This window comes from Melospiza georgiana, chromosome 26, assembly GCF_028018845.1.
Source record: "Melospiza georgiana isolate bMelGeo1 chromosome 26, bMelGeo1.pri, whole genome shotgun sequence".
Lineage (NCBI taxonomy): Eukaryota > Metazoa > Chordata > Aves > Passeriformes > Passerellidae > Melospiza > Melospiza georgiana.
In genome coordinates, this window is record NC_080455.1 from 4,368,910 (window position 1) to 4,382,293 (window position 13,384).

General features: G+C 39.5%; 1 protein-coding gene across 1 annotated transcript in view; it reads left to right on the plus strand.

Moving 5' to 3' along the window:
* CPAMD8 (C3 and PZP like alpha-2-macroglobulin domain containing 8) overlaps positions 1 to 13,384 on the plus strand; it is a 58,882-nt gene that overhangs the window by 22,900 nt on the left and 22,598 nt on the right. The window contains exons 21-29 of the mRNA XM_058040625.1: positions 1,073 to 1,226; positions 1,761 to 1,903; positions 2,344 to 2,395; positions 3,677 to 3,975; positions 5,087 to 5,312; positions 5,859 to 6,035; positions 8,040 to 8,121; positions 9,900 to 10,056; positions 10,490 to 10,564. Of these exons, the coding sequence (XP_057896608.1) occupies positions 1,073 to 1,226; positions 1,761 to 1,903; positions 2,344 to 2,395; positions 3,677 to 3,975; positions 5,087 to 5,312; positions 5,859 to 6,035; positions 8,040 to 8,121; positions 9,900 to 10,056; positions 10,490 to 10,564 (1,365 nt within the window). The remainder of the gene's footprint in view (positions 1 to 1,072; positions 1,227 to 1,760; positions 1,904 to 2,343; positions 2,396 to 3,676; positions 3,976 to 5,086; positions 5,313 to 5,858; positions 6,036 to 8,039; positions 8,122 to 9,899; positions 10,057 to 10,489; positions 10,565 to 13,384) is intronic.

Sequence of the window (13,384 nt, forward strand, 5' to 3'; positions counted from 1 at the left end):
TATTAATATTTAATTAACTAAAATTAATGACAATAATTAATATAAATTATTTTAAACAATAATGATAAAATTAATTTAAATAACTACTATTTAATTAATTAAGATTAATGAAAATAATCTTAATTATTTTAAACAATAATCATCTGCTGCTGTGGAATGCAACAGGTAGAGCTATGATTGATCTCATGTGGTTTTTTTTTAATTAATGGCCAATCACAGTCCAGCGGTCTCAGACTCTCTGGTCAGTCACAAGATTTTATTATCATTCCATTCAATTCTATTCCTTCTGATTAAATCCTTTCTTCTATTCTTTTAGTATAGTTTTAATATCTAATTTTCTTTTAATATAATATATATAATAAAATAATAAATCAGCCTTCTGAAACATGGAGTCAAGATTCTCATCTCTTCCCTTGTTGGGGTGTTCTGCAAATTCCACCCCTTCCTCAGTTGTAACTCCTCACCATGGCTGGTGAGTGATCTACCTGTCACAGGAGAGAGGGTGGCAGGCTGACAGAAGGGTAAACTCAGCAGAAATGCTTTGAGAAGATAAATATTGCTTTTTTCCAACTCAAATAAATGTCATCGCTTGGTTTGGTTTTGGTTTGAAACGCCTGTGGTAGGCTGAAGTGTCCTGCAGCATTTCAGAAAAGCAAATATTGAAAAAGACAGGGAAAAGACATTTGAAAGACGTTCCCCAGCTTGGGATCTCGTGCTGAACCAAAAAGCATTTCCTTCATAATCAAAAAGCTGCTAAAAATTTTTCATTTTGAAGGAATTTTTGTCCCAAGGAATTTCGTCTCCCTTCTCACACTCCCCAGCTCCAGTACCATCTCCCAGAAACACTTGTAGAATTGCTGAGCTGAAAGCCCTGCTCTCAGTCAAATCCATGGCTAGAAACTTTGAAGAATGAATAATCTTCAAAGATTTGAAGATTATAGAAATCTTCATTCTGTGATTGTTATGATAGGAAACCCACGGAATTCTTCATTCGCACAGCCCAGTTTGGCTTCGTGACTGATATTGTGGCTGATGTTATTTCCAATAAATGACAATTCCAAATCTTTCACAGGTCCACGTGAAGATTTCTGTCCCAAAAGGCATCAAGTTTGTGGGGCACCCTGGGAAGCACCACCTGACCAGGAAGAAATGTGTGGCCCCAGGGGAGGCCAAGCCCACCTCCATCGTCCTGTCCTTCAACGAGCTGGGCCTGAGCAACATCACTGGTACAACCCAAAACAGCTTTACAAGTGTTTGTTTTCCTTCCTCTTTCAGGAGAAAATTCTGATTTCCCCATTGCCCCAGTTCATTCATTCCACTTGCTGCCAGCTTGGCTTTTCCACCTCATTTGTTGTAGGAACAAATCCCCTGCCTGTGATGCACAGAATGTAAAATCAAACATCAGGACATTCTCTGGTCATCATTTTTTTTTTTTTGTTGTGATATCAAGGTTGGGCCTGTTTCATTTCCCTGAAGAGATCAGTGGAAATTTTTAAACAAAAAAAAAATAACAACAAATTCTGTGCAAATAATCCCAGTGAAAACCAGAAACCAAAAATTAGGGAAGAGCTTCTGTTGCCCTATGGTTGTTCAAATATTGCCTAATTTTAAATGTGACCACTCAAATATGGGTAAAGGGAATATGAGAGAGGTAATTACAGCACTTGTTAATCAGCTGCTTCTAATTAATTTGGATCTTTTTAACTTCTAGAGGTGTTTATATCTCAAAATCTCAGCTGCTTTTCCCTTCTGTTTCTTAGCAAAAGCTTTTGCCTATGGTGGCACCAACTGCTGCCAGGAGGGGATGCAGAGCCTGAAGAATGGCAAACACTCAGAGGATTCTTACCTGGACAAAAGGAGCCCTGTGGGGGTGGATTATGTTCGCAGCAGTGTCATTATTGAGGTGAGAAAACACCAGTTTAGGAAAATAAAAATGCCTGGGAAACTGTGAAATCAAACCTGAGCAGGTTTATAATGGTCCTCAAGGTGATTCACCCTCAAGGTGTTTTATGGTGTGTTAGAGGGTTGGAAATAATCAGATTTAGTGGTTCTTGTACAGAAAGAGCCCATTTGAGCTCCTCTGGTGAATCTTCAACACTGTTCAGGAGAAAAAGCAGTGGATGTTTTATGGGATAAGCTTGCCCTGTTAATCTAAGAAATATGATAAAAGGGAAAGTTCTGGCACTGCTCTAACTAACAAAACACAGTGCCATCACTTTTCTATAAAGGATATAAAGCACTGCACAGCATTAAAATAATTTCTGTGTTTTCCAAGTCAAACTGGGATCTGTTCCTGCTAATCCAAGCCCTGTGGTTTATGCATGGATTTCTGTCTTTCTATAGCCAGAGGGACTGTCCAGAGAATACACCTACAGTGTGTTCTTCTGCCCAAATGGTAAGTTCATTATTTGAATGAGATGTTCAGTTTGTTTGAATCAGTTTTTAAAAGAAGCATTTGGCTACTTAAAAAAAAAAAAAAAAAAAATCTTTGTTTCCATTTCTCTGTGATTGATGAGTTCTGGTCTGTAGGAAAAACTTGTAAATAAAGAGTCTTTCTTACCTGGCTGGCTAATTATGAATTTGCTCTAACTGCCCAAGTGATTTCTGGAAATGGCCATTAAATTCCTTTACTTTATGGAACAGTTTCAGTATTCAGCACTGTGGACAGTAACTGGGACTGTGCTTTATTTTCAGCTGGTGCTTTAAGGTTCAGTTCTGGAATCAGTCTGTCCTTTCTGCCAGAGCTTTGGATAGCTCAGAGCTGCCTCCACTAGCTGAACAGAGATGCTTTTGACCACTAAATTAGAACTGAAAAATCACTTGCTGAGCTCAGAAGAAATTCAGCTGAGCAGTTTGAAGGATTTTTCTGCCTTGAAGGGGGTAAAAATAAACAATGAGAAGAAACAGCCATGTGTATTTTAATATGTTGTTCATCAGAACAGGGGAGATGTTGGGTAGGATGAAAGTTTGACAAGAAAGTCTCACAGATACGTGTGCTTAGCAGAAAGATTTTTAAATGTAGGGTCTGATGAAGGAATAGAGATGGAAGCAAGTTTTGATATAGAAGAAAAGAATTGCTGAGCCAGTCTTACTGGATAACCAAGGAGGCAAAGGGTGTGTTAGTTTGAGGTGGGTTTATCCTTTGTTCTAAGCCATAAAAACCCCTTCTAACTAGTTTGAGGTGGGTTTATCCTTTGTTCTAAGCCATAAAAACCCCTTCTAACTAGTTTGAGGTGGGTTTATCCTTTGTTCTAAGCCATAAAAACCCCTTCTAACTAGTTTGAGGTGGGTTTACCCTTTGTTCTAAGCCATAAAAACCCCTTCTAACTAGTTTGAGGTGGGTTTATCCTTTGTTCTAAGCCATAAAAACCCCTTCTAACTAACACACCCTTTGCCTCCTTGGTTATCCAGTAAGACTGGCTCAGCAATTCTTTTCTTCTATATCAAAACTTGCTTCCATCTCTATTCCTTCATCAGACCCTACATTTAAAAATCTTTCTGCTAAGCACACATACCTGTGAGACTTTCTTGTCAAACTTTCATCCTTCCCAACATTAATACTCTAAAAGAAGCTGGAAAAAAACCCCACGTGCTTAGCAAAGCTCTGCTCGAATTTCAGTCACCGCCTCTAAGCTGAGCTCCAACTCTTACAACATCCCCTTGTTTTTCTGACTAGAGAAAATACACATTTCCACCCCTAACAAGTACGAGTACCAGTACCTGCAGAAGCCAGCCCAGATGAGGCACTTTGAGCTGGCAGTGAAGGCTCACAACGACGCCCACCTGGCCCTGTCCTCGGGCCCCCACGACATGGCCGAGATGGCCGAGATCGTCATCGGGGGACAGCAGAACTCCAGGACCTGGATCTCCTCCAGCAAAATGGGAGAGCCAGTGGCCAGCAGGGACACGCCTGGCATCCTCTCCTGGGATGAGTTCCGCAGCTTCTGGATCAGCTGGAAAAATGGAGTTATCCAGGTACTGAGTTCTTCTGGGAGTCTCTTTGTGAACAGAGTTTGGGCACACACGGAGCAGTTTCTCCTTGAGCTCCATTCCTGTTGCCTTTTCCCTCTAAAGCCCTGATCAGGCTGTTGTGATCACACCAAATCTGCTTTTGCCACCAATATGTTCTCAGGACCTCAGTCCTGCTTGAGATGGAGACAATGCAAAGCAATGTGTAGCCATGGTATTTTCTGAAAAATCCTTTCCTTAGGATTTTTTCTCCTGAGAAGCTGGGAGGCCTCAGGAACAAAATGGAAACATTGATTATCTGCTGCTGTGGAATGCAACAGGTGCATCTGTGATTGGTCTTATGTGGTTGTTTGTAATTAATGGCCAATCACAGTCAGCTGGCTCAGACTCTCTGTCCAAGACACAAGCTTTTGTTATCATTCTTCCTTGTCTATTCTTCTGATTAAATCCTTTCTTCTATTCTTTTAGTATAGTTTTAGTATAATATATACCATAAAATAAATAAATCAAGCCTTCTGAAGCATGGAGTCATCTCTTCCCTCTTCCTCAGACCCCTGTGAACACCGTCACAGCAATGTGTTGTCTTTTTGCCATTGTCTTATTTTCCATATTGCCTTATTGTTTTATTGCCATTTTCAGAAGGCTTCAAACTGGTTTTATTCTAGCATGCATGCTTTTTATACCCTCTTACTAAGTTCATAAGTTTACACTTTACTCATTGATTACAAAAGACAAAGTGTTTATTGGAATAGTTGCAGGTTTCTCTTCTTTCCCCTTCTTTCTTTCTTGGTTTCTATGTCAGTGACCTTGGTGGAAAATTCTTTCAGGGGTAACATGGATCCTGTTCTCAAACTTCTCTCTGGCTTACAGAGCTCACTTAAAACCTCTTCCATGAGTCCTCAACATTTTTAGTGATGAAACCTTGCAGGCCAAGCCTGCGGATTTCCCACTGAACTCCCTTGGATTGTTTTGTGGGTGGGAAGGAGAGAGGTATTTCTGCACCTCTCTGGGCTGGGAGGTGTCCCAGCACACCAGGCACAGTGGCTCCACCTGTGTGACCTCCTGGATCTCCCCCTGTGTGGCCTCTTGGATCTCCATGGTCTCTTGTCTCTTTCAGGTTGGCCACGGTACTCGGGTGCTAAACGAATCTATAATTGTGGAGTGGACAGTCCCCAAACAGCTTGAGGTGAAGTACATTGGCTTTTCCACAGGCTGGGGGTCAATGGGAGAGTTTAAAATTTGGAGAAAAGAAGAGACTGATGAAAATCACAATGAAGCATTTACTCTTGGAGTTCCCCACAACATAATTCCAGGATCAGAAAGAGCTACGGCTTCAATAATAGGTATCAATAATCAGGAGGTATCACTTAGGTACCCCCTCCCAAATGTCAACAGATGCTCCAGCTGTTAATTCTGACCAGTTCTTGAGTAATGCACAGCAGATAAGATAGTCACAGGCACTTTAAAAGGTTTATTACAGCTTAATTTTTGGGGTAGATCATTCCTTGGGGTTTTTTGGCATTTGTTTGAAGCCTGTTTGGGTTGTCAGTGGCTTGAAGTTGGTGAGGGGCTTGGCAGGGGCACTGTCTGTTACTGCTCGTGGTGTTTTTCTCATTGTCATCCTCATCACAAATTGTGCTGTGTTTTAAACTGGTCTAAACTGGGAAGTCATGCATAATCAGAGGCTGAAATGGGGAATTTCTTTAATCCAACAAGAAATCAAAGGGCTAGGACTTAACAGCTGAAGGACTTCCCATTTGTCACAGTTTATTTAAGCTGCCTTGGGGTAGCCAGGAGATATTAGTGCAGTGAGGTGGGGGATAACCACAAAACACCAAAGGAAAACCTTAAATTACCTGATCCTGAACAATTCCCCTCTTTCTCATCAGGAGATGTGATGGGTCCCACCCTGAACAACCTGGACAACCTGCTGAGGTTGCCCTTTGGCTGTGGGGAGCAGAACATGATCCACTTTGCCCCCAATGTCTTTGTCCTGAAATACCTGCAGAAAACCAAGCAGCTCAGCCACGAGGTGGAGGCTGAGGCCACAGATTACCTCGTTCAAGGTAACTCAACACAATTAAATTTACAGGTGGAGAAAAGGCTTTCAATTCATAGTTTTGCTTTGCATGTCACTTTTTATAATCAAGAATAGCCCAAGCGATGAGGATTCATCATTTCTTGCAGGCTAATCTCACAGTCTGACAGATTTTGATGGCAAGATGTTAGTCTGGTTGTCTTCAGTAACTCCTAGTTCAGATATTTACTGATTTATCTTTATCTCTATCTCTTTTTCCTTAGCTGATTTCTATGTTTAAACATTTTAGAAAGTAAAGGAAAATGAAATTTACTGAAAATCTGTATATTTAGGGGGTTTTGCCTTATTCATAAATTGTCTTTTCAAACCTTTAGATACTAGAATTAAGGCTCTTTTCTGGACTTTTTTTTTTAATAGTATTTTCTTAGTAATAGAATATATATATTTTCTTAATAATAGAATAATATACCAAAAATCAAAATTTAGTATCCAAAGTAGTTAAAATTCTTCATTACATGGCTCTAGGTTATCTGTCCTTTCAGTGTCCTGTCCTACTTTACCAAGCAACTCAAACCAACCTTTTTTTGTTTTCATTTTTTCCTTTTTTTTTTTTTTTTTTCTGCACTGTTTTCCTCAGCATTTGTTTTGGGAAGAGCCACATGCAAAACAGTTTTATAACTAAGTGCAATAATTCTCAGGACAAGCAAGAATTCAGAGATCATTAAAAACCCAGAGTGACCCAAAGGGACAAAGCTCTCTTGTGTATGAGTCAGACAATAGTCATGTCATGAAATCAGAGGTGACAGGGTTAGGTGGTTCTCCTCTGAAAATATAAATATAAAATGTAATATGTGAGATATTTCTTGTGTTCAGCAGCAAAAGCCCAGCTCTGCTTCCTCTGCCTGGCTCCACTTATTTCACTTGGAATTTTCTGGGCTTGCTGGGAGCAGTGAGGCAAAGGGAATTTGTTAATGGCCCGAGTCAGTGTTTCCTTTGCAACATCATTTGCTTTTGTTTCTTTTTATGAATCTGCAAACCTTCCAGGTTTTTGGCTCCAAACCCTGTTTGCTAATTAACCCTTACAGAAGAAACCCCCAAGAGTTTTAAACCCTTCTGTGTTCACTGGAGCCCTGCCAAGTGTAAGGTTTGGATGGGAAATGCTCACTCCAGAATTGCTTTTGTGATTTACCAAGCCAGAAAACTTCTTCATCCCTCGAGCATCCATCATGGAAAGTGCTGATAATAAATGCCAATAATTCCCTCTTCTTTTGAAGTGGCCTGGGCTAAACCAGTCAGTATTTTTAATACTTTCCCACAAAAATAAAAACCAAACAAGTGAACAGGGGAAAACTGGATGAATACACATTTTATACAATTCATTTTTTTGGGATGAGCATGGCTATAGACAAAAAGGTCTGATAAATCATTTTCCTAGTAGAAAGAACAAATTTTTTTTTTCATTTACAGCCTCAGAAGATGTTCCAGGAGGGAGTTCTTATCTTCAGCATTCACCTTAATTATTCACCTAATTATTATAATAATGATGTCTAAAGCAAGCCTTGGAGGTGTTCACATGCATTGAGGCCACAGCTGTTTTTTGTTTTTATGTTACCTAAAGCTGTTCCAAGCAACAGCTTTGGGAAAAGCCAGAACCCAGCTGTAATGTCACAGGCAAAACCTTTTTCATTTGTAAATGGAAGTAAAATGGAAAGAGAGTGGCTGCATGATTAAGTAAAAACCTTTTGATAATGCTTTTTTTTTTTTTTTCCCAGAGAAGTGTCAGATTTTTAGCATTTGCAGGGTCCCAGATGTTTCCCTGAGCAGATTTCTGGACAAAGTGCACACAGAGCTGGCTCTCACTCACAGATACATACACAGAATAAGAAGCAGCCTCGGGGCAGCAGAATCCCTTACACATGTTCCAGATGTTCTGAGCCTTCATTCACTTTAAACACTCATTTTTCTCTGTGTGAGGAGGTTTTGAAGTTCCCAGTTCTTTTCAATTTCTTTGCTTTTCCCCAATTCTTTGCAGGCTACCAGCGCCAGCTGACCTACAAGAGGCAGGATGGCTCCTACAGTGCTTTTGGGGAGAGGGACTCCTCAGGGAGCATGTGGTGAGTGCCTGTTCAAAACTGAGCTCAAACTAGTTAAAACTGAGCTCAAACTACTTAAAACTGAGCCCAAACTAGTTAAAACTGAGCTCAAACTGAGTTTAAAAAGTTCTAAGTGCTTGCAAAACAAGAAAAATACACTGGGCTGGGAAAGAGAAGTCATTTTCCTGCTTCTCTCATGGTATCACACACAGTGGAGAGCAGAAATAATGCAACAATACTCAGAAATATCCAATGATATTCTATGGAGTTGCTGTACAGTGCTGCTGAGTGCTCTGACTGCATTAGCTGGTGTAATTCAGGACTCAGGAGCAGTTAGGAGAGTTAAATCTGTTAATTAGTGCAGGTTTCAGGCACAAAGCTGTGGTTAAGGATCATATCTGCAATTGGAGTAGCAATTAAGGGGTAATTAAGCACCTGATTCCATTAGGGAAGGGGGTTTGACCTGAAGCAGAGGCTTCTGTCAGGTAAAAAACCAACCAAAACCAACCCAAAATCCCTCAGAGACATCCTTGTACCAATAGGATGTGTTCGTCTTTGATCTTTGTGATCTTTGGATTTGTGCACTGTGATCTTTGGAGAAAATCCTTAAATTCATTTTCTCTGACATCAGTTTGTTGTATATTCATAAACTTTTTCCCTAAACTAGTTTGTATATTCTATGAACTGTTTAGCATGGCTCCTCCTTGGTTCTACTTATTTAGAGTATGTGAATTCCTTGGCTGTGGTTTTAGTCTTTTTTTTAATTATCATTTTTAGTTTTGGGCTTTGGTCTTCACTGCCTTCAGTCAGTGAGTGCTGATTGTTGGCATTTCTGTAGCAGGTGTCTTCATTTATATTATTATTGAATCTTATCTTATATTTTTATTTATCTTATATTTTTGTTGGATCTTACCCCATCTAAGCAGGCATTTTAACATAAGCATATTTATGTCAGCTATTTTACTACTATGTCTAAACTTAATTAACAAGAGAAATAAAAAGTGTGTCTTTACAACAATTTTAACACCACACATACAAAATCCATTTTAATATTTGCAAAAAGCCAATATTACAATATGTATCTATAACACAGGGAACTTCCACCTCAGCCCCAGCATGTCCCAGTCCCTGGATGTGAAATGTGGTGACACAGAATTACTCAACACTCCAAAAATCCCCTGCCAGGCAGCAGAGTTTGCTACCCTCCCATTCCTCAGGGGCCTGTAAATGCAATGACTCAGTCCCCCCAAGCTGGCCAGTGCTCACTCTTGCTGTCAGAGGTTTAGAATTCCAAAAACATTTCTGGTGCTTTCTGAAGTCTTAATTCTGTATAAAGTGTAACACAGCTTCAGGCTTGAGGAAAGGACCTGGATTTCTTATGAGAAATATATTAATTCTTAATTTTAAAATATTGATTCTTTGCTTAAAAACTTGAATAATTTGGGATAAAAAAGAACTATATTTCAGAGTGTGCCATAATTAAGACAAATACACCTTTGAGTTCTACATTTCAATTTAGTTTGTGGACCTTTAATCCTTTTCTTATCCAAAGCCTGGACAGTGTTCAGGTGATTTTATGTCCCATTAATAAATTATTAATTTAATAATTATTAAATTATTAATTTAATAATTATTAAACCTCAATAATTTATTGTTATTGAGGTTTTAACAACAATATTTAGTGTTTCCCAACAAGATCTTTTTCAATTTGTGCTTTCTAAGAATATAATTTTTTCCTTACAGACACTTCAATCTGAATTTGGTTTTTTTCAGTCAAGATGATTAATTCATTTTTCCAGGTTAACAGCTTTTGTCCTCAAGTCCTTTGCTCAGTCCCGTGGGTTTATTTTCATTGATCCCAAAGAGCTCACAGCTGCCAAAGACTGGATCATCCAGCACCAGAAAGAAGATGGTTCTTTCCCTGCTATGGGCAGGATACTAAACAAGGATATTCAGGTAAAAACCACCCAGGATCACTTTGCAGCAAGGACATTTTAAAAGTTATTATCAGGGCATGAAGTGGTGCAGTTTGAATGTGAATTTTGCACTTGAAAGGCTGGGATGCTGCAGGGAGAATCAGAGGAATTTCAGTTCAGAAAGGTCTATCAGAATGTGTTTGTGGGGTGTCCTCAGAGGATGGAAATCAAGGTGTGAAATCTTAAAAAATCCTGCATTAAATGAGTCCTCAGGCCTGGGACAGTTGGCTCCAACCAATGTGGGCTTGAGTTCCTAAATTTTGTACTCCTTGTGTGCAAAGAAAAGAAATTTGGTGATGCTTCAGCTTCTCCTCCAGCTCTTACACATCCTTTGGATTGCTTCAAATTCTGTTTTTTTCCCCAGTGTCTTTTCTGTAGTTTTCATCCAGTGTTTGTGTTGTTTGCCCTTCCAGGGTGGGATCCATGGGAAGATCTCCCTGACAGCTTATGTGGTTGCATCTCTTCTGGAAACAGGTGTCACTTCTGAGGTAACAAAAGCTCCAAAATTTCTCTCTATCCTTTCTTTATAAAATCTTCATTTTGCTGCTGTTTGCCTTCAGAGGTTCTGTGCTCTCTGACAGCATCCAGGGAAGGGGAGGCTGCTGGAAAGCCTTGGGGCTGTTCTGAAGTTAAAGAATCTGTTCTGAAGTTGTTCAAGGTGGTCTCCCACCCTCCAACCATCAGCTCATGATTATTCCAGCAGAGCAAAACAATCCCCCTGCAGCCCCATCCCTCAACCTCTCCCAGAAATTACTGCAAAAAGAGTTTTTCTGCCTCTTAGCTCCAAGCTGTGAGTGCAGCCTGTGCTGATCCTGCTCTTCTCTTGCCTGCAGGGACTCAGAAATCCTGGCTTGGTGCTAAAAGCAGTTTAACTTGGGGATCCAGAGAGCTCTTGTGGTCTGGCTTGGCTGCAGTGGCCAAAATGCTACTGCTGTCAGATTACAGAGCCTTTGGAGAGCTGAGCTCCTGCTCTGAGCTGGATTCAGGGCTCTGGAGGAAAATGTTGCTGTTCTTTGCAGGAACACTGCAAAAAAGAGAAGCAGCTATGTAGGAACAGCCAATTCCACTGGAAAAAAACCCCCCAAATTTCCAGTACAACTGGTGGTTTTGGGATTCCTCCTTAAAACTCCTGCTAACACAGTGCTCCTGCCCTCTGATGTGTTTCTGCCAGCATGCAGCTTCACTGGGATGGAGATGTTTAGATAAGATTGTGGTGGCACATTCCCAGTGACCAGGACTGGGAAGATGCTCCCTTGCAGATGTTCCCCTGCCCTTCAGCCAAGGGAGAGGGCAGGGGTGGCCTGGGAGGTGAAAAAAGGAGGTGCAGGGGATGCTGCAGCATCTTCTGGAGATCTGCTCTCACACCAAAGGGCCCATTCAGCACAACCCTGTGGGTTTGTGGAGTGTCAGAGCAGCCAGTGCCCATTCAGGACCTCTGATAACCTCAGCACTCCTCACCCATCCCTGTGGAGCCTGAAGAGTAAAATAAAACAGAACTGCTGCTGCAGGCAGATGCCCCCCTAAGCCCTTATCCTTGTTGGAGTGGAAGCTTTCAACCTTATTAAAAATTGAGAAAACCCTGCAGAGCTCCCAGAGGAGCTTCCTGCCTCCCTGTGAGCAGGGATGTGATGCTCTGTGTGGCAGGGCAGCCCCAGCAGTGCAGTTTCTGAGCATTCTAATGCTTTTCCTAGAGGAGATTTGTGAGTGTTCTTAATGATCTTAGCTAGGAAATGAGGAAGGGCAAGGTTAGCGCCACAGGGAAATCAAAGGAAACCAAATTACATCAAGTCCAATTAAATTGTTTCTATAAATTATCAGAGCCACGTTCCTGCACGGTGAGGTCATTGGGGGAGTTAATAAAACATGTTTGTTGGCTGCAGGGACCCCTGGGAACCTTGGCCTTTATTATCCTCTGGCGTCTGCCAGACGTGTCAGGAGCACAATCAAAGCTCCAGCACAGAGCTCACCCTGCCCTGCTCATCTGCTGCCTTGCAGGGCACACAATTTCTCCAGCTTTAGGGAGGGAAAAGTGTGTCTAAAAGTTAGCCTAAATCATTCTCACTCTGCTGTTGGCACTTTTTTTTGGAATTTTTGATGCCTGGCTTTTCTTTGTTAGCCTAAATCATTCTTACTCTGCTTGTTGCACCTTTTTTTTTTTTTTTTTTTTGGAATTTTTGATGCATGGCATTTCTCAGGGTGTCCAATGTGTTCTCAAAGTGTCCCTGCTGTTCTGCAGAGAGCAAAATGTATCTTTCTGAGTTGATTGTGTGGATTTTTGTTTGGATTTTGTTGTTGGTTTTTGTTTGGTTGCTATTGTATTTGCTGAGAAATGTCCCGACCAAGGCAGCAATGGTGAATCCGAGGCCATGTTCCCAGAATGCGAATTTATTATTTTATAGTACTATATTATATTAAAGAATATCATTAGCATATTGTATTAAAGAATATAATACTATAAAGAGTATAATTACTTTATAATACTATATTACAATACTATATTATAATACTATATTATATTAAAGAACATTATTAGTTACTATAACATATATTATATTATAATATTATATGTATTATATAGTATAATATATAATATTATACTATATTTATAGTACATACTATTATAATACCATATTATATTAAAGAATATTATTACTTACTATATAATATATATTATATTATAATATATAATAGTATAATATATATTATATAGTATAATATATAATATTATACTATATTTAGAATACATACTATTATAATACCATATTATATTAAAGAATATTATTACTTACTATATAATATATATTATATTATAATATATAATAGTATAATATATATTGTACAGTGTAATATATAAAATTATACTATATTTAGAATACATACCATTGTAATACTGTATTATATTAAAGAATATTATTACTTTATAATACTATTTTATATTAAAGAACACTATATTAAGAATACAGAAAGGATACTTACAGAATGCTAAAAAGATAATTAAAAACTTGTGGCTCTCTGCAGAGTCCCAACACAGCTTGGCACTGATTGGCCAATGAGTGAAAACAATTCACAACAGAATCCAATGAAACAATCCCCAAACACATTCCACATGAGCAAAACACAGGAGAAGCAAATGAGATAAGAATTGTTTTCCTTTTCTCTATGGCTTCTTAGCTTCCCAGGAGAAAGAAATAAGGGGATTTTTTCAGAGAATGTGAATGCTACAAGTTGCCTTTTTTTTTTTTAAATGTAACAAGTAATAAAGCAATCCCAACTCCTGAGACCGGTACATCTACCTGGGCCTCTTTCCC